General features: G+C 46.8%; 1 protein-coding gene across 3 annotated transcripts in view; it reads right to left on the bottom strand.

Annotated features, from left to right (window-relative positions):
• The window catches only part of PFKFB4 (6-phosphofructo-2-kinase/fructose-2,6-biphosphatase 4), a 305,232-nt gene that overhangs the window by 87,873 nt on the left and 198,782 nt on the right, over nucleotides 1–18,577 (bottom strand). For all 3 annotated transcript variants that reach the window (XM_078661631.1, XM_078661629.1, XM_078661630.1), the window contains exons 3-5: nucleotides 18,100–18,196; nucleotides 12,442–12,508; nucleotides 2,627–2,701 (exon numbers count right to left, since the gene is read on the bottom strand). In XM_078661631.1, coding sequence (XP_078517757.1) covers nucleotides 2,627–2,701; nucleotides 12,442–12,508; nucleotides 18,100–18,196 — 239 coding nt within the window. The remainder of the gene's footprint in view (nucleotides 1–2,626; nucleotides 2,702–12,441; nucleotides 12,509–18,099; nucleotides 18,197–18,577) is intronic.

Here is an 18,577-nt window from a genome sequence, read left to right as displayed (position 1 = left end):
CTAGTACCAACCCGCAAAAGATTTACCAACCTCAACAACGTTTTAAAATCTCCCCCAACCCCACCCTTGCCAAAGCTTTGGTGTGGTGTGGGGCAAGACTGATGTAGCAAGTAGAGCAACTGGAACACAACATAGCATAGCGTGCATTTGTAAAGCGCATGTTAAACTCTTGAGTAATCATGGCAGACATTGGTTATCCAACTTAATGGTATACAGGAGAAAAGGCTGGGTCTGGAAGTTCAACCTGTGACCATGAGATCAAACACATCAGTGGAGTAGAAGCATTAGTCCAGCGAGCGAATAGGTTCAGCACAAATTCAGAAGCAGGCAGTATACGGTCACACTTTCAACAGCCTACAAAAATCCACCCTCCTGCACTGTGAAAATTCATCCAACAGCAGTGACCTGAACAGCACACACAAATGTGACCACTATTCAAAAAAGTAAAATCAAGCAACTTGAAATAATTTAAATACGGTTTGGAAAAACATCTAAGCCTAGACATTGCAACTTAGTCTTCAGTAAAAAGCTGCTAAAATATTTATTTAAAAATGAAATAAAATTGTTAAAGCACAGTCTGAAAACCTGGACACTTGCACAAGATGCCTTTTAAGATTTAGAGAACCAACCACAGCTCTCGGTCTGAAACTCAACTTCATTCAATCAGAATAACTAACTGCACCCCCTATAGCACCATCCCATTACAAGCCTACCCAAAAGAAAAACCTATTCTCAACAACTTTCCAATCATCGCAGACTCAGCAAAATCTCCAGTCTTGATGGTGGATGAACACCTCAACCTACAGTCCCACAGCAATACCTTTCAAAAGGAGCTAAACTCGAACTCAGTCTACTCCCAGTATTCAGCTTATAGATTCAACATCAATTTTTGACCACAAGAAATGTATACCTTGTTCTAGAAACTGGTGAAAACTATTTCTTTTGAAGTCTTCCTCTGATCGCTTTAATTTGCTTCTGGCAATCTCACATGCCACAGACCCACAATCCGTTTAAAAACAAACACTAAATCGCCAAATCCCACGTCGGAAGAAAGTGTAGACGGGCAGAAGAGGTAAATTTGTGCAGCATGATATGAATGAGGTCATGTAATAATAACCTGCACTAAGAAACAGGCTAAGCCAATGCTGGCCAGTCGTGCTTGCAGTTGAATGAATGTAGGTGACAGGCGCTTGTAGGCCATGAGATCTTGTGCCCAACACCCAAGATCTCCTGCCTCATTACTAACGCCAAAAGGGCGGTGGTGCTGGCTGCATCTCTTAATTCTCTGCAGTCCCACCAGTGTTGCATCCTATCTGCAAGAGCAGAGTAGCAGAGGCCAACCAGAACTGCTCTTAACACACCCTAGACTGCCCGCCCTTCTCCAGCTGCCATCAACTGCCCCTTTATTTATAGAGGAGGTACAATTTAACATTTTAATAAGTATATTTAGGATTATATCACTTTAGCACACTAGATTATATCACTAAAACGAGTGGCCTTTATTAAAGTTAGTCAACCACATCCCCTTCTGCCCTGACGATTTTAACATTTACTCAAAAGGAAAATCAGTTGTTTTCTGCCGCCAATATAAGCATTTATTATTATAGATGGATCAACATTATGGTCTATTAAACCATTTACAAGATAATTTTGTACAGTATGCACCTTAACTGAATTATATCCAGGTGCTCTCATGTAATGATCATGGAAAAGAAGGCACAGTGAAGAAAATAAATTGTCTAGGGTCACCCAGTTTGAACAAACTGGGAAGTAGGGACTGAAACTAGGTTTTCAAACATCGTGCAATCCAGCCACTGGAATGTGCAAGTCAGCCACTGGATGGGTATCACATTCTTTCCCCCCCCCCCCCCCAATGCCCCAGTGACTATTTCATTAGAGACTTAAGAGTAGAGCCAGTTGTCTTCTGAATCCTATAAAAGGCTGTCTTGATATTATAGATAGAATCATACTATTGTAATGAAGGATGATGCGTAGTCTGAGTCTTGTTGGTACTCAAGTATATTTATTCTTAGTTACAGGAAGATGGAAAGTCTTTAAGATGTCTTAATAGTTGTTCCAGTTAATGCCCCACCAGGAGCAGCCTCCTGGCTGCTCAGCCATCCAGATCCAACTGACACTCCACTCATTCCAACCCACTCCAACATTCTGCATGACCTCATCACAAGTTGAGCATGTAGGCAGAGAACTATTGAAAGGAGAGTGCAGCAGGTAAAAGGAAGACTACAACACATACACAAGATGTTTTTGTACAGTGCACATCCTAAACTGAAGTACTTCAAGGTGCGCTCATTTGTTTTGTTCAAAGAAAAGGGGGCATAATGAAGAAAAGTAATTGCCCAGGGTTACACTGTTCCATGAGGCTGGAAAGCCAGGACTGAAACAAGGTTCACTCTAGGACAGAGTACCACAAAAGCCTCCGACGGGCCGGTCTACAATGGGATAATAAGGAGTTTTAACATGACAGTTTTCCCATTAGCTCTGCATTGCAGGAAACCAACTTATTTTTTTTTATAGAGGCTCAATAGAGAGACATGTTTCACTAAGGTAACTTTATTTAAAGTGAATGATCTGTTTAGTTGGTCACTAATAATTCACTACTTCTTACCTTAAATCCATGTTGGTCTGCAAATTTGAGAATAGTTTCTCTCCTTTCCCTGGTTGTGTTTGTTGCATCAAACACCTGGATAACAATAAACAGCATAAATAAAATGACACATTTAAACACATCAAGCAACAATTCACATTAGGTTTCAAAGTCATACAAAGTTTAAGATTACCTACCCATAAGATTGCACATGAAAACTAAAAGATAATACTCAAAAGATATTGTGCTTTAATGGCAGAGACCAAAGAGACAACACCTCTTGGTCCCTGCACAACTATTGTTATTTATACAGGTTGTTTTGCTGCACTTACCAAATGATGTTTTGCAGCATTATATAAAAACCAGGATGATATGAAGAATTTTTAACACTCAAAACAGACCACCACAACAGTCACATAACTAGACAGACAATGGTTATTATGAATACAATCTCTAATGAGCTTTACGAAAATGAAGAAAGAAACATTTCTTATTTGCAACCCTAATTCTTCATCGTGACAATATTTACTGAATTCATGATCTCTGAATGGCTCCTCATTAACAAGATCATAAAACACTCCATAAGAGAACCTCATTTGTATTAACAAGTGTGCACAGGTCTACCTAAAGGCCTAAAAAAGCAGACAAACTGATTTTGCCCATGCCAAAAGCTCTCTATTAATTACTATGATGTATCTTTGTTAGAAAGCAAGATAGAAAATTAATGGCCAGATCTGCACTCGCCTGTAAATACATAACAGAATTTTGCCTTTGGATTCAGTTTAGATACAGTTATCCTAAAAGGCACAATTGTACAGCTCCACGCAGTTCATTTTAGAGAGGTCAAGGCCACCTACAACTTAATTTTGTATTGGCCAACAAGCCACTCTGAGCTCAGAAAGAATTGCCAGGTCACGAATTTAGCAAATATTCCCATGATGGAGAATTAGGATTACAAGTAAACTGAATGTCAATCTCACCATGAGCCTTAAACTAGAGCTAAAAGTCACACTATGAGAGGAATGAGGACAAAACGGACATCATCATTACTACTTGTATATGCCGAAAAGGTTGTGCAGCAGTGCTTGACCAACATGGGTATCGGTTCTGAAATCAAAATCCAGGAAACAGCGTTCTGCTAAAACTACTGCCAGATTTGAGGGTGGTTCATGCGCACATCTTGGCGAATGCATTATTTCTGAGAAAGGGTTTGGAGAGTGGCCTTCCTGCAGGTGAAAAGCATCCTATGTCTACCCAAGTGAAGGCAGATTGCTTTCTGATGAAAAAGGATTCCGGAAAAGCTCATTCAATAAGCTACTGACTGGATGTAACCATCCTGTATGCCTCCACCTTAAGAATTGATTACATTTGCACAGGTCCCTTGAATTTCTTTTGAAGAAAGTTGGATTCATTTTTAACACAACCACTATGAATGGCTCATTAGGGCAACATTCTCACTGGCCCTGTATCTAGATGTAATACGAGACTTTGACAGAACTATATTCCCAGAGAGGACCAGGCTTTCTCATGAAGAGGGAGCAGGTAAACTTTAAGACCTCCCTGATTGAACTTAATCACTAATGAAATGAAAACAAGGCTCTAACAAGACTCTTCCAAAGGCTGTAATGGTCACTAGGTGAACCTAAACAAGAAGAAAATGACGATTGGACCGAGCCAAGTGCAAGAGATAAGGTAATCCAGTCTTCTTCACATCACTGGTCTATGAGCAAATACAATTTGGCTTTCATTTTCATAAATAATTTCTAAACCTTGTGCCTCCCTGTGTCTTCTATCTAATCATGCGGTTGTCTGAATCATCGCACTGGAATGTCAGTGCTGGTTTGTACTCTTTTCAGCCTGATGGGTCCCACTTCAAGCTCATGCACAATTCTGCCGCACAAAGTCCACAGAAGAGATGTCAAGTTACTGTCACCCACTAACACTTCTTGGGTGAGGTGACCACACCATTTTGGAAATAAACAACTGGGTAAATCGAACGCAGCCAATAAAATCCAGAATTGGTAGGAAACCTGAAGTCAACAGGCAACGCAGAATTAATAACTCACCAGAGGGGAAGCATACTGGGGAAAAAACAAATCCCAAAATTGTCATAGTCTTAAGTGCCCACCTACCTAGTGGACCTAGACACCATGGGTCACCCATGTGGCATGGACATTGGTCATATGCGCAGAAGATACGTCATGGAACTTTAGCGAGTGACGCAGATAAAGTCTACAGGATATTTTGAGTGCAGATCAGGTCCCATACTACCAGTGTTGGAGTGTAATTGGCTGTACTGTGAAATTCTATGAAAGCATTTTTTTTAAAACAAACTAGCAAATTATGCTAGTGTGTGAACATACTGTTCTGTGCTGGTGCATCTATTAAAATACTGCCCCTAAATAACAATGGTAGGAAATCACATTCATCTCCAGAGGCTTTCATACAACTGTTATGCACTGCACTCTGCACCACAATCAACTTCCTTGTCGGGAGGTACAGAGGTAATAGATACACAGCTGCCTCTGTTTGCTGCACAATGCACACAATACAAAGAAGCCCATTTCATACACATACCAGAAATTATAATCTCTTCAACTTTTTTTTTACTTTGGAATCTTTCCTAACAGAATGGCAATGTTGAACCAGCTCAACCAGTGAAGCAAACCTGTTCTGAAAAAGAGCCATGTGTCATATTATGGAGGAAGAAGGTTGTCAATTTCAAATGGCTTACGCCCTTTTGTTCTCACTGGGATCCCGGCCGAGAGTGAAAACTTAAAGGTTATATCAGTTCTGTAACATGTACCTTTAACAGCGCTTTCTTTTTCATGTTAAAGTTAGTTTATATGACAAAAACACATGAATTTTACTGATCAGATCAACATTTCTGCTTTTTTGTGCTATCTGCAAGTATGTACTACCCCTATTGATGCAAACGAAAAATCTTAACATGAAGGCACTAAACAAACACTTTTCTTAGTTTTTCTTTACTCACACATTGAATGTAAATTTGGGTACGCCTAGTGCAATTTGAACAGAGTCTAGAATAAATAGGAGTATTCAGTCTGTTCACCAGTTATGCCAGCTACCCTCGTAGTTCGAAAAGCAATTAATTTCAGGACGCGATTAGGTACTTGCAATGCTCGGTTTTTGAAGCATAATATCAGCCTTATATTAAATAAATATTAAAACAATTTAATTCATACAAGTACTTCTCAAAAGTATTTCAAACCATCAAATTATTATTTTTGGTATTGTAGAACCTGATGCTGACTGCTAAATTTAGGTCGGATGGCGGTAACCTACACTGTTTATCTGAAACATTTCACAAGAAGCCACTTCTTTCCAAACAAACTAAAGATTGAATGACTGGAAGAATAACACAAACTAAAGCACTGCAGAAAGATAGCGTCCTCGCCAATAGTGCAGTTGTGCAAAAAAGAAAAATCTGCCTTCCCCGTATCCAGAATGAGTGACAAAGCCAAAAAAACGTCAAAACAAGGATTGAGACACAGCTGGTTTCATAGCACCTGGATGAGAGACCGTCATCACTGATTAATAGCGGACCAATTTTATGATAGATGTTGAAACAATGTTGCGCATGGTGGAAGGCTGGAGGAGGAAGTGGCTTGGTGTTCTTTTTCAATCTAAACTGCATTGAGTTATTTCTTTTAGTACGCATTTTTGTTACATTATGCTACACTAAGTATCTTTTAATGGCAGACTGAATGAATACAAAGGGTCAGATTATAACTTTGGCGGTGTGGGAGCAGGTCCACCACAGCTGCTGCACTGTTCACACACTGCCAACGTCGTATGACCACCGCCCACCACATTACGAGTTTACTCGTGTCTGGAGGGTGTTTCTTTGGTGTGGCCTCCGAAGAGGGACACCGCAATGAGAGGATCAAAGGCAGCATAGCATGGACTCTGCAGTCCATGGCCTGCAGGAACTGGGGAGCATGCACACATGAGGGCACAATATGCGCCTCCCTTGCATGCTCCCCCATGCACAGGGCAAAGAGGGGGCCCTTTAGGGCCTTTTCTAACCGCCTGCAGTTTCATGGAGTAAGAACCTCCATGAGACTGCTGGTGGTAACTAAAGTGATACGCTTGGCAGTGCCGCAGGGCATCACAAAGTATATTGAGAGCATCAGACCGTTGTGCCACAGCCATGGATCTCTGATTCCTGGCGGTTGCAGCGGTGCCATGGTGGTCCGATCGCCCAAGTTGTAATCCGGCAGTCAGACCGCAAGTGCAGCGGAGGCCACACTGCCAACACCGTGAATTTGGTGGTCCTCAGACCGCCAAACTCATAATTAGGCACAAAGTGTTTACGGACTCCTGTTTCGGTACATTATTTATACATACACAAAAACTGGATTTTCTTTTACAGATTGGTGCTTTCATATTGATGATTGCTCTGTGTCACTCACTCGCCCGGGATAACTGGGGGCGCCTGATAGGACCCACGCTGAGCATACCGAGGGCCGATTTAGGGCTCCATTCGGATACAGACAGCCTACCCGGAGGGCGACGACTTTGGCCGCCATCTTAGGGGAAAGGCAGGGTTGGTGCACTAGCGGTCGGGCGAATCACGGCCCGAGCGATATAAAATGAAATCTATTTCCCGTCCGCGCAGCGGGCGGGCGCAGCGGGCGCGCCGCCAGAGGCAAGCCCGTCTGGGCCCGTCCGGGCCAGACCGGGCCTAGGGCCTGTTATTATGCCCGTGGACCCTGGGCCACAGATAGGATACTCTAGGGAAGAACTCCTGCTGTTACAAGACAAGAGTGGTCAGTGGTGTCGCCGGCTGGACTGGTCCGACGAGCAGTTCTGTCAGTGCCAACTCTGTCCGGACACTAACCACGTAAAGACTAACGGTAAGGAGGCCTGCAGGAATCTACGGATGGCATTACTAAATTGTAGATCACTACCAAAGCACGCGGTAGAGATCAATCTACTGATCGAAGATTGCAACCTTGACCTGCTCTTCTTAACGGAGACATGGCTATCCCCAAATGCAGAGTTTGGTATTATCTCTGCTCTTCCTAGTGGATTTCTTATTCAGAGTCAGCACAGGGACAAAGGGAAAGGAGGTGGCCTCGCTATAATTCACAAAGACTCTTTAATCTGTCGATTTGAGGAGGGTGGCATTTCAGATACAGAAAGTGCCTGTGTCAGTATCCAAATAACTCCTACCAACGCCCTCTCAGGATTTCTTATCTACCGCCCGCCAGGCTGTATAAAACATTTCACAGAATCCCTGCTGGAAGCTACTTTAGCAGCTGCAGCCCGGGCACCCAACTTTTTGGTTCTCGGAGACCTAAATTTGCATTTCGATGATCCTAACGACAAGGTGGCTTCAGACCTTAGCTTAAATCTTAAGGCCTTTGAATTAAATCTCTTAACCCCTTCGACGCTCATGACGAGCTCAGCTCGTCATGAGGTGTACCTCTGGTACACTCATGACAAGGTGAGCTCGTCATGAACAATGGGTTTTTTCATTTTCCAGCGCACAGCGGGAAAAAGCTCCGCATAGATGCGGTTAAACAAAGAAGCCACTCACATCAGAGGACACCTGCTGGACCCAGTTTTCTCGAATAACAACCAGCTCATAGTTCAACCCCCATTGCCCCTACCCTGGTCCGACCATTTTTTAGTCCCATTTTCCTGGGAATTCCGCTCAGTAGAGAGAAGTGCCCCTCGCCCTCGTATACTTCAGAGAGCCTGGCCAAAGTTATCGGTGGAAGATCTGACACGTACTCTAGAACAAACGGCCCCCGTAGCAGAATCAGATGTTCTCTTAGCAGACTCGAACTTTCATAACTGGCTCAATGGCGCCCTGAACATGGTTCTGCCTCTCAAAATGGTGACAAAGAAAAGGAGTACTTTTAAATCCCCATGGTACACCACTGAACTTATGGACCTCAGAAAAGCCTGCAAAAAGTCTGAACGCATCTGGAGGAGAGACTGGGCAGCCAACAGCAAAGCCTCCTACCAGTCTGCCTTGAGAGGTTATAAAACTGCACGGCAGAAAACTAAAGCATCCTCTTTTGAGGAAAAAATTAAACTATCGGTTAACTCCTCTAAGGAAACGTTTAAGATTGTCAAGCAACTTCTTAAAGTCCCGGCCCCGGCAAACGCACAAGAGGATACCGAAGCAAGGTGTGACCAGCTAGTGGAGTTTTTTGACGATAAAATACAAAACATTCTTGATAGTCTACCACAAACTGTCACGATCTCAGGCGTTAATACTCCCCCGCCCTCGACAACTGGTCCCCGGTTGGACGTGCTTAGATGCATCACCAAGGAGGACTTTTGTAAGACACTATCCACTGTGAATAGTGGCTCTCCCTCTGACCCGGCGCCTAAGCACATCCTCAAACAAATCGCAAGTACCATTGCCCCCCTTGCTACAGAGCTGTTAAACTCCTCATTTAATAACGGGGTAGTGCCCCCCAGCTGGAAGCAGGCCAGAATTAAAACTCTCCTAAAGAAACCGGGGCTTGATACCACCGATTTAGCTAACTTTCGCCCGATCTCGTTGTTACCTGGACTGGGCAAAATCGCTGAAAAGCTAGTAAACCAACAGCTCTCAGGATTCCTGGAAAGTAATGGCCTACTGAGCGACTCCCAAACGGGTTTTCGCCCAGGACAGGGCACTGACACAGCCCTCTTAGTGGTGGCCGAGGAGGCAAGGTGCATCTTAGATTCAGGGGGATCAGCAGCACTGATCCTCCTGGATCTGAGCGCTGCATTTGATACGGTGGACCACGTAATATTGGTCCACCGTCTTGCCAGACTGGGCATCGCAGGGTCAGCCCTTAGATGGTTGGAATCCTTCTTGAACAAACGTTCCTTTAGGATTTGGGAAAATGGTGTCATGTCGAAGTCTACTCCCCTCCAGTGTGGGGTCCCCCAGGGATCGTCCCTGAGCCCCACCTTGTTTAATGTTTACATGGCCCCGCTGGAGGAGGTAGTAGCCCCTTTTGGGATTAAGTCCATCACCTACGCAGATGACACACAACTAGTTGTCTCGCTGACACAGCAAGTGGGATGTTCAGACAGTCTCTCGGGTTGCCTAACTGCAATTTACTCCTGGATGACCGGATCTAAGCTCAAATTGAACGGATCGAAAACTGAGATCATGGTCCTGGGCCATCAATTTACATCTCTGCCCACAGAGTATTGGCCGCCTTGCATGGGTGAGTTGCCCCAGCCTAAAGAAAAAATTAAAAGCCTGGGGGTTTGGTTCGAACCCCAACTAACCTTTAGAACACACGCCCAGAAAGTCGCAGGGGGACTCCCCCTTCTGCCTTTTCAGTCCAGGAAGCTATTAATCCAGGGTTTAATCCTATCAAGACTGGATTATAGCAATGCCCTTTTCTTGGCAGCGCCAAAAGCCACGATTAATATCCTGCAGCGGGTGCAGAACGCAGCAGCTAGGTTGCTTATGGGGGCCCCCCAAGAAGAGCCTCGGCCAAACCATTGCTGAGAGCCCTCCACTGGCTTCCGGTGCACGAACGAATCATTTTTAAATCATCTTGTATCACCTATAAAACACTGCAAGGCAAAGGCCCTTCGGCCATGAGAAACCGGATTCGTCCCTATAGACCGGCTCGGGCCCTCCGATCAGACGGGGACAATCTTGCTGTAGTCTCGAGAGTAAGGAAGGCCCGTACAGGAGGCCGCCGCTTCTCTATAAACGCGGCAAAAAACTGGAATGCTCTCCCTAGGGACATCCGGAACGAATCTTCCTATCCTAAATTTAGAAAATCACTTAAAACTTTTCTTTTTCCCCAAAACCCCCTAAAATTCCAAATTCTCAGAGTTGTCGGTTATCAGTTAGGTAGCGCTGGGACGCTCTAGGGTAGCCATGCGCTTTACAAATCAAATTTCATTTCATTTCATTTCATTTCATTCATTTCATGTAGAGCTCTTATGTATGTTTTTGCACCATTGTGATTTCTTAAATCGAGGGATTAGTAAACAAGGGCAAAGTAGCCCTCATGCTACCGCCTGATACTACAGACAGGGTCACTGGAATTATGTGAATTTACGGCTGTGGCATTTTCCACACAATAGACCGATTAGCCACAATCCATCATCTGCTGCACAATCAGCAGATTTTAACAGAAAAATATTGGTTCTACCTCAAATGTTATAAATAAAAAGCGGGGACTGGTGCTGCTGTGCAGTGGGAGGCCGACCGCAAATTTGACCATCCATCTTTTTGTCACTTATTTTTAATTTGGGTGTTAAATTGCCAATAATGAGGCGAAACCTGTGCCAAAGAAATTATACTATAACGAAATGTGCCACATTATTTGTATTTTGTTGTCGAATTATTTAGTCAACTCTGATGCATAGTTTGTCCTTCACTGGTCACATAATTCCACTGGCCTTGACAATAGGTAATGGAGGTTACATGATTGCGAACTAACACATTTCAGTGGGCATTCTAACAAATAATTGTACACCATTCAAGGTATACATGGGCAATGCCAACTACTAAAAGAGTGAATATCAATTACCTCAATTATGTGGATGTTATTCATTCTATTAAACATTCTCCATGGGAGTTGTAGAGACTTAGAATACGCCTTTGGAATATTAGGTTTAGAATGGTAACTCCATGTTCAGTTACCTAATGCACTTGCTATGCAATTTCAGGTGACAGCCTGTGTGCAATGACATCATAAGAGGTACCCAGAGATGAGCCAAGCTGCATTGATCATGGGTGAATTGTGTAATCACATAAGCCGCAGTTGTACACGGCAGGTCTTTGCTACTAGTTAGTCCCCTCAACATTCTATTGCATGTTCTAATAGTATTTAGACATTCGCCTACAAGCTGGCATTCCATTGTTTGTCATTGAACAAAATGAACCGTCTCAATATGGAAATGTAAAATCAACATGTACAGAAATAGTTAGTGATGATTCGATGCCACCATATGAAGTATCAGATGGAGAACCTTCGTGTTAGTGCACATGGAAACCCTCAGTTGGGCAGATATGCGGGGAAATGAAAACAAATCTGAGGGCTGCATTCTTGCATCGCTGAATGACCTGGCTCCCAGATTTGTATCATCATAGAGTGCAATAAGCAGAGCATATGTTGAACCACAATCAGACTCCCAATGCCAACATTACCATTGCAAAAAAAAACAAAAAAACACATGGAAACCCTCAGCTGGGCAGATATGCGGGGAAATTAAAACAAATCAGAGGGCTGTACATTCACTGGAAACCATGCTTTCTCAACTGACTGAATATCAATAGAGAACAAGCAAGGGAGAAATTGGCAAATTCAATGGATCTGGCATTGGCTGACAGCCTTTTGATACTTTCACTGCTTGTGTTATGGTTTTTGCAAAAAACGTATAGTTTGGGGAGCGGTTTGGCTAAAAGTATTTTTGGTTTCAAAAAGCATATCGCTATAGTAGACTCTGGCTACTACTTTGTATGCGGCCCTGTGAAAGAGCAGAATGCCATCCCTCACAGCGAGGGTAGCCAATGGCTGAGGTGGGCTTGACCCACTGACCATTGCTGTATGCTACAGTGGGTTGAAGAAAAATGTCAATGACCACAATAGATCAATGGATGAAGAGGGTCGACTGAAAGGCCCATTAAGTGTGCTATATAATAATTTTAATACAATGAAATGATGTTGGCTAACGCTGACCTAATGGCTAGTGCAGAACAAATTCACAATGGTGGTATGTGAATTCAACAAGCAATTGTTTTGATATATCCTCTTAAAAGGTTATAAACAAGTGTTAATCAAACTTTTAAAAACTACAGGTACATGAATAAACAGAAACAAAAAACATACCGCCACTTGTCCTCCTTCGTCACTGAGGTATCGTCTGACATCATTCAGAGCTTGTAAGGCACACTGTCTTCAGAGGGGAAAAATACAACATGGCTAGCACATGCAATCTTGACATTCATAGCAACCAACTTTTCTAAATACATTTGTGGGGTCTTGTCAGCAACACCCACACCTCTAATGTACAGGGATGAATGTTTATTTAAATATTGAAATAATTGCTGGTGTGGGCGGTAGAGCACATTTAGATTTAAACATTTAGTCAAAACCCACTCTCCCTATATTCACATTTACTATATACAAGACTGAGAAAAACAAAAGCACCGACACACACCTACAAAATGAGGCAGGCACTTTTTTTCTTCTCATTTACCGATCCAGGTCGGATAGATAATTATCATTATTTTTTTTTCAGTTATCACAAAAGTCGCAATGTGACATGCAGAAGCATACAAGTGTGAGCACAACAAGGAGAGTGGTGAGGGGAAAAGCACATAGGACAAGGGCAAAAGAGAGTAACATGGAGATCGGGCAGGGGGTGGGAGAGAAGAGCAGTACATAAGGAACACTGTTGGAAAAAACATGCACTTTCGTGAACTGCTTAGCAAACAAGCATTTGCAGAGCGATAGGTCCTGCATTTGCAAGAGTTAGAGCTATTGTGTTGTGAGTGATAATGTCTTTTACCAACGTGCATTTTGTTTTTAGAGTTGTGGATGTATGTGGTGAGGAGTGGAATTAGGAGAGTTAGAGTAGTTAGTTGTGGAATTGCTGTGGTGTAACTATGTAGTGGAATGATGTGGTATGGTGAATAGATGGGGTTGAGAGCTGCAGAGAATAGATAGAAAGGAAGATAGAGAGGGGTAGATAGTTCGTGCACAAAGAGGGGAATGAACTTCCAGCAGAAAACGTGTGTTAGAAAGAAGTTGACAGCAAGCCATAGACGTATAAAGACGGAGCGTTTGTGTATGCAGAAGACACCTGAAGAAGAGGAGGAGAGAGTGGGTTTGAGGGATGAAAACTTTGAAAAGGTATTGTGCTTGAAGACCTGAAGTGAACCATAGGATAGAGGGGTGAAGAGTGCATGAGAGAGCGAGAGAGAATGGCGAGATATAGTAAGAGAGCGAGAGAGAATGGCGAGATATAGTAAGAGAGCGAGAGAGAATGGCGAGATATAGTAAGAGAGCGAGAGAGAATGGCGAGATATAGTAAGAGAGCGAGAGAATGGCGAGATATAGTAAGAGAGCGAGAGAATGGCGAGATCTAGTAAGAGAGCGAGAGAGAGAATGGCGAGATATAGTAAGAGAGCGAGAGCGGCGAGAGAGAGCGGCGAGAGAGAGCGGCGAGAGAGAGCGGCGAGAGGATGAGTCTGGCTGAGGCGTTCTGGATTTGCTGGAGTCTCTTCTGGAGCTTGGCGGTGGTTCCGGCGTAGAGGGCGTTGCCGTAGTCCAGTCGGCTGGTGACGAGGGCCTGGGTGACAGTCTTCCTGGTCTCGGTGGGGATCCACTGGAAGATCTTACGTAGCATGCGCAGGATATTGAAGCAGGACGAGGAGACGGCGTTGACTTGTCTGGTCATGGAGAGGGAGGAGTCCAGGATGAAGCCCAGGTTGCGTGCGTGGTCTGTCGGTTTGGGTGCGGTGCCCAGGGCGGGGGGCCACCAGGAGTCGTCCCAGGCGGAGGGTCAGGAGCCCAGGATGAGAACTTCCGTCTTGTCTGAGTTCAGTTTCAGGCGGCTGGTCATCATCCACTCGGCTACGTCTTTCATCCCTTAGTGAAGGTTGGTTCTGGCGGTGGCGGGGTCGTTGGTGAGGGAGAGGATCAGCTGTGTGTCGTCGGCGTAGGAGATGATGTTGAGGTTGTGTTGGCGTGCGATGGCTGCAAGGGGGCTCATGTAGACATTGAAGAGGGTGGGGCTGAGCGAGGAGCCCTGAGGAACGCCGCAGATGACTCCGGTGGCCTCTGACCTGAACGGGGGGAGGCGGACTCTGTGTCCTTCCAGCGAGGAAGGAGATGATCTACTCCAGTGAACAGACTAATTTGCATATAGCCAGGTTCTGAGCTGGGATGGTGCAATGAGCTAAAAAACAGGTGATGGATTTAAACCATGATCTCTTGACTTGGTAAGAGTATTCTGCATCATTCAGAAACTCTGTCCATCACCACCCCCTTTTTCCAAAATCGATGATCCACTCCAGTGCCTTCTCTTGGATTCCGACGTTGCTGAGGCGCTGCACTAGGGTACGGTGGCAGACAGTGTCGAATGCTGCGGAGAGGTCTAGGAGGATGAGGGCCTCTGTTTCTCCGTTGTCGAGCAGGGCTCGGATGTCATCGGTGGCAGCGATGAGGGCGGTCTCGGTGCTGTGGTTGGCCCTGAAGCCCGACTGTGAGAGGTCGAGCGATCCATTCGTCTCGAGGAAGGCGGCCAGTTGCTTGTTGACAGTCTTCTCGATGACTTTGGCTGGGAACGGGAGGAGCGAGGTGGGGCGGTAGTTTTTGAGTTCGGAGGGGTCCGCTGTTGGTTTCTTTAGTAGAGCGCTGAGTTCGGCGTGCTTCCAGCTCTCCGGGAAGGTGGCGGTGTCGAAGGAGGTGTTGATGATGTCCCGCAGATGGGGTGCGATGACAGCGTCGGCCTTGTTGAAGACGTGGTGAGGGCAGGCGTCGGTAGGAGATCCAGAGTGGATGGAGTTCATCGTGCGGATGGTGTCTTCGGTGCTGATCGGGGTCCAGGCGCTGAGGGTGGTGGTGGGGGGCGTTGGTTGTGTGCTGAAGCTGTTGTGTATGTCCGCGATCTTGTTGTGGAAGTGGGAGGCGAGGGAGTTGCAGAGGTCTTGCGATGGGGTGATGTCGTTGTTTCCGGCGTTGGGGTTGGAGAGCTCTTTCACGATGTTGAAGAGTCCCTTGCCGTTGTGTGCGTTGTTGTCCAGCCGTTCCTTGAATGCTGTTTTCTTGGTGGCGTGGATCAGTTGATGGTGCTTTCGGGTGGCGAGCTTGAGGGTGGTCATGTTGTCCGGTGTTGGGTCTCTTCGCCAGGCTCTCTCGAGGGTTCGGCAGTTCTTCTTGGAGCTCTTGAGTTAGTCGGTGAACCATGGGGCCTTCTTGCTGCCGGGTCTGCTGGGCGGGGTCCTCAGTGGGGCGAGGTCGTCTGCGCAGTTGCTGATCCACTTCGTGAGGTTGTCGGCGGCCTGGCTGGGGTTCGCTGAGCTGGCGGGAGGGTGCTGGCTCAGGGATGCGGCGAGTTGGTCGGCTGTGATCTTGTTCCAGCTTCTTCGTGCAACCTGTTGGTGGTGGTGGATCGTGGTTCTTCTGAAGCTGAAGTGGATGCAGCTGTGGTCCGTCCAGTGGAGTCCGGTGGCGTGGCTGAAGATGATGTCCTTGCTGGATGAGAAGACAGGGTTGAGTGTGTGTCCGGCGTAGTGGGTGGAGGTGTTCACCAGCTGCTTGAGACCGAGGTTGGCGAGGTTGTCCAGCAGGGTGGTGGTGTTGCGGTCGTTGTTGTTCTCCAGGTGGAAGTTGAGGTCCCCGAGGAGGATGTGGTCAGCGGAGGGGAGGGCGTGCGGGCTGATGAAGTCGGCGATGTCTTCGCTGAATTGTGTGCGTGGTCCCGGGGGTCTGTAGATGAGGGTGCCTCTGAGGGTGGTCTTGGGGTCGGTGTGGATCTGGAAATGCAGGTGTTCGGCGGTTGTCAGGGTGTCGTCGGTGTTGGTCGTGATGCGAATGGTGTTCCTGTGGATGATGGCGATGCCTCCTACCGTCTGGTTGGTGCGGTCTCTCCGGGTGATCTTGTAGCCCTCCGGGATGGCGATGGCGATGTCGGGCGCCGAGGAGGCGTTCATCCATGTTTCCGTGAGGAAGGCAACGTCTGGAGATGTGGTGTCGAGGAGGTTCCAGAGTTCGACGGCGTGTCTGTGGACGGAGCGGGTGTTGAGCAGGATACACTTGAGGTGGTTGCTGCAGGTGTTCGGCTTGGTGGGTGCGGGTGCAGTGCAGGTCCGGAAGCAGGTGAACTTGCAGGAGTGGCAGCTGAAGGGTCCGTGGGTGCGTCTCGGGGTGGCTCGGTAGCATCCCGGGATTCAGCCGGTGTTGAGTGCGCTGAGGGTGGCGGCGTCGTAAGTCCGGCGGGTGGGCTGGGGTCTGCGCTTTCCAGGGGTCCTGGCGCTGGGCGCGGTCCAGGTGCGGACGGGCGCAGACGGGCTTACCTTTGGCGCTCAATCGGTGCTCCCGCTGCGCGCGTCCGCTGCGCGGTCGCTCTGGGGGCGTCATAAGTAAGGAGCCTGGTAGGGCGGGTTAGCTGGGTGGCGGGAGCGGGGCGGCGAATGGGCTGGTGGTGGGCGGGGCCGCAGGGAGGCTACGGCGGGAACACTGGACGTCGGGCTCTACCAGGGGGCAAGCGTGGCAGCAGGAGGGGTTATCCGGGCGGCCCAGCGGCGGCTGGGTCGCACTCCAAGCAGGTAGGAGACAGCGGCAGGCGTGGGAGGCAGGAGGGGTGATCCGGGCGGCTCAGCGGCGGCTGGGTCGCACTCCAAGCAGGCAGGAGACAGCGGCAGGCGTGGGAGGCAGGAGTGGGGACCCGGCCTCGTCAAAGGCGCAGTGGTCCCTCCTGAGTCTACCCCGTGGGCCCCTTAAGTAAGGAGCCTGGTAGGGCGGGTCAGCTGGGTGGCGGGAGCGGGGCGGCGAATGGGCTGGTGGTGGGCGGGGCCGCAGGGAGGCAGCAGCGGGAACACTGGACGTCGGGCTCTACCAGGGGGCAAGCGTGGCAGCAGGAGGGGTGATCCGGGCGGCCCAGCGGCAGCTGCGTCGCATTCCAAGCAGGTAGGAGACAGCGGCAGGCGTGGGAGGCAGGAGGGGTGATCCGGACGGCTCAGCGGCGGCTGGGTCGCACTCCAAGCAGGCAGGAGACAGCGGCAGGCGTGGGAGGCAGGAGGGGTGATCCGGGCCGCTCAGCGGCGGCTGGGTCGCACTCCAAGCAGGCAGGAGACAGCGGCAGGTGTGGGAGGCAGGAGGGGGGACCCGGCCTCGTCAAAGGCGCAGTGGTCCCTCATACTCCGTAGGGAGTGTGACGTCATGTTGCCTCGTCAAAGGCGCAGTGGTCCCTCATACTCCGTAGGGAATGTGACGTCATGTTGCCTAGTCCTACCTTCTCTTGCATTAGGTACCGGCAGGATGCAAGGCTACACAAGGATACGGGTTAGGGCTTTTACATTTTATTCTAATGTATTACTCACAAAGACTGGTTACGACTCATCTGTCCCAAATCCCCACCCTGCCTCAAGGCATTCGGATATATGCTTCTACCAATATTAACACACACATATATACATACATACACACATATATATTTACACACACACACACACACACACACACATATATAAATAAATATGCATACATAAACACATAAACATACATATGAAATCAAGGTGCATTCCACGCGGCTGGAATGTTTTAATGTAAAGATCTATTTGAAAGCTACTGCACCATAAGCTAAGTTAGACCTGCCAGTAAATAATACTGCACCTAAATATTGGACATCTTTTAACATCAATTCCCTAAAAACCATTACCCTATTCATCAATTTATTATATCCTATGATTCCATTATTTTACCATTCCGCAAATGCAAGACACATATACAACACGAACTGCTAAAACACATTGCACTTACTTCCGGACTTTCAAGCCCTCTTCGTTATCGGGAAGGAAGAATTCAAAGGATTTGAAGGTTTTGACAAACTCACGTCGATACTGGCCAACATTAAATGCTATGAAGAAAAGAGTACCAATTAGAAGCAAACTAGTGAGCCTGTCTTTTTATATGAATATATTTGTAATAACAGACCCTTAATGAACTATCAAAGCCTTTGCATTATTGAAAGGGAGAAACAATAGTACCTCAAATGCACTACAATGCAAGGTCGGACATCAGCAGTGAAAGAATAAATGCCACCCAATCAAAAGGTTTTGAGACCTAAATACTCCTGAGCAGGACAAACAAGAATAGGAAGCAAAGGCACTGAATCACAGGGAAGTGAGGTAGGCAATAAAACCATCCAATCTTGGATAAAACAGCTGACCCAAAGCCCACTCTCTGAATTTTATTGTTCACAAAAGGTCTTTAACAATAGAAAAGCTACAGCAGTCTG

This window comes from Lissotriton helveticus, chromosome 9 (genome assembly GCF_964261635.1).
Source record: "Lissotriton helveticus chromosome 9, aLisHel1.1, whole genome shotgun sequence".
Taxonomy (NCBI): domain Eukaryota; kingdom Metazoa; phylum Chordata; class Amphibia; order Caudata; family Salamandridae; genus Lissotriton; species Lissotriton helveticus.
Note: the sequence above shows the minus strand (reverse complement) of the source record. Positions and strands in the feature narration are given on the sequence as shown.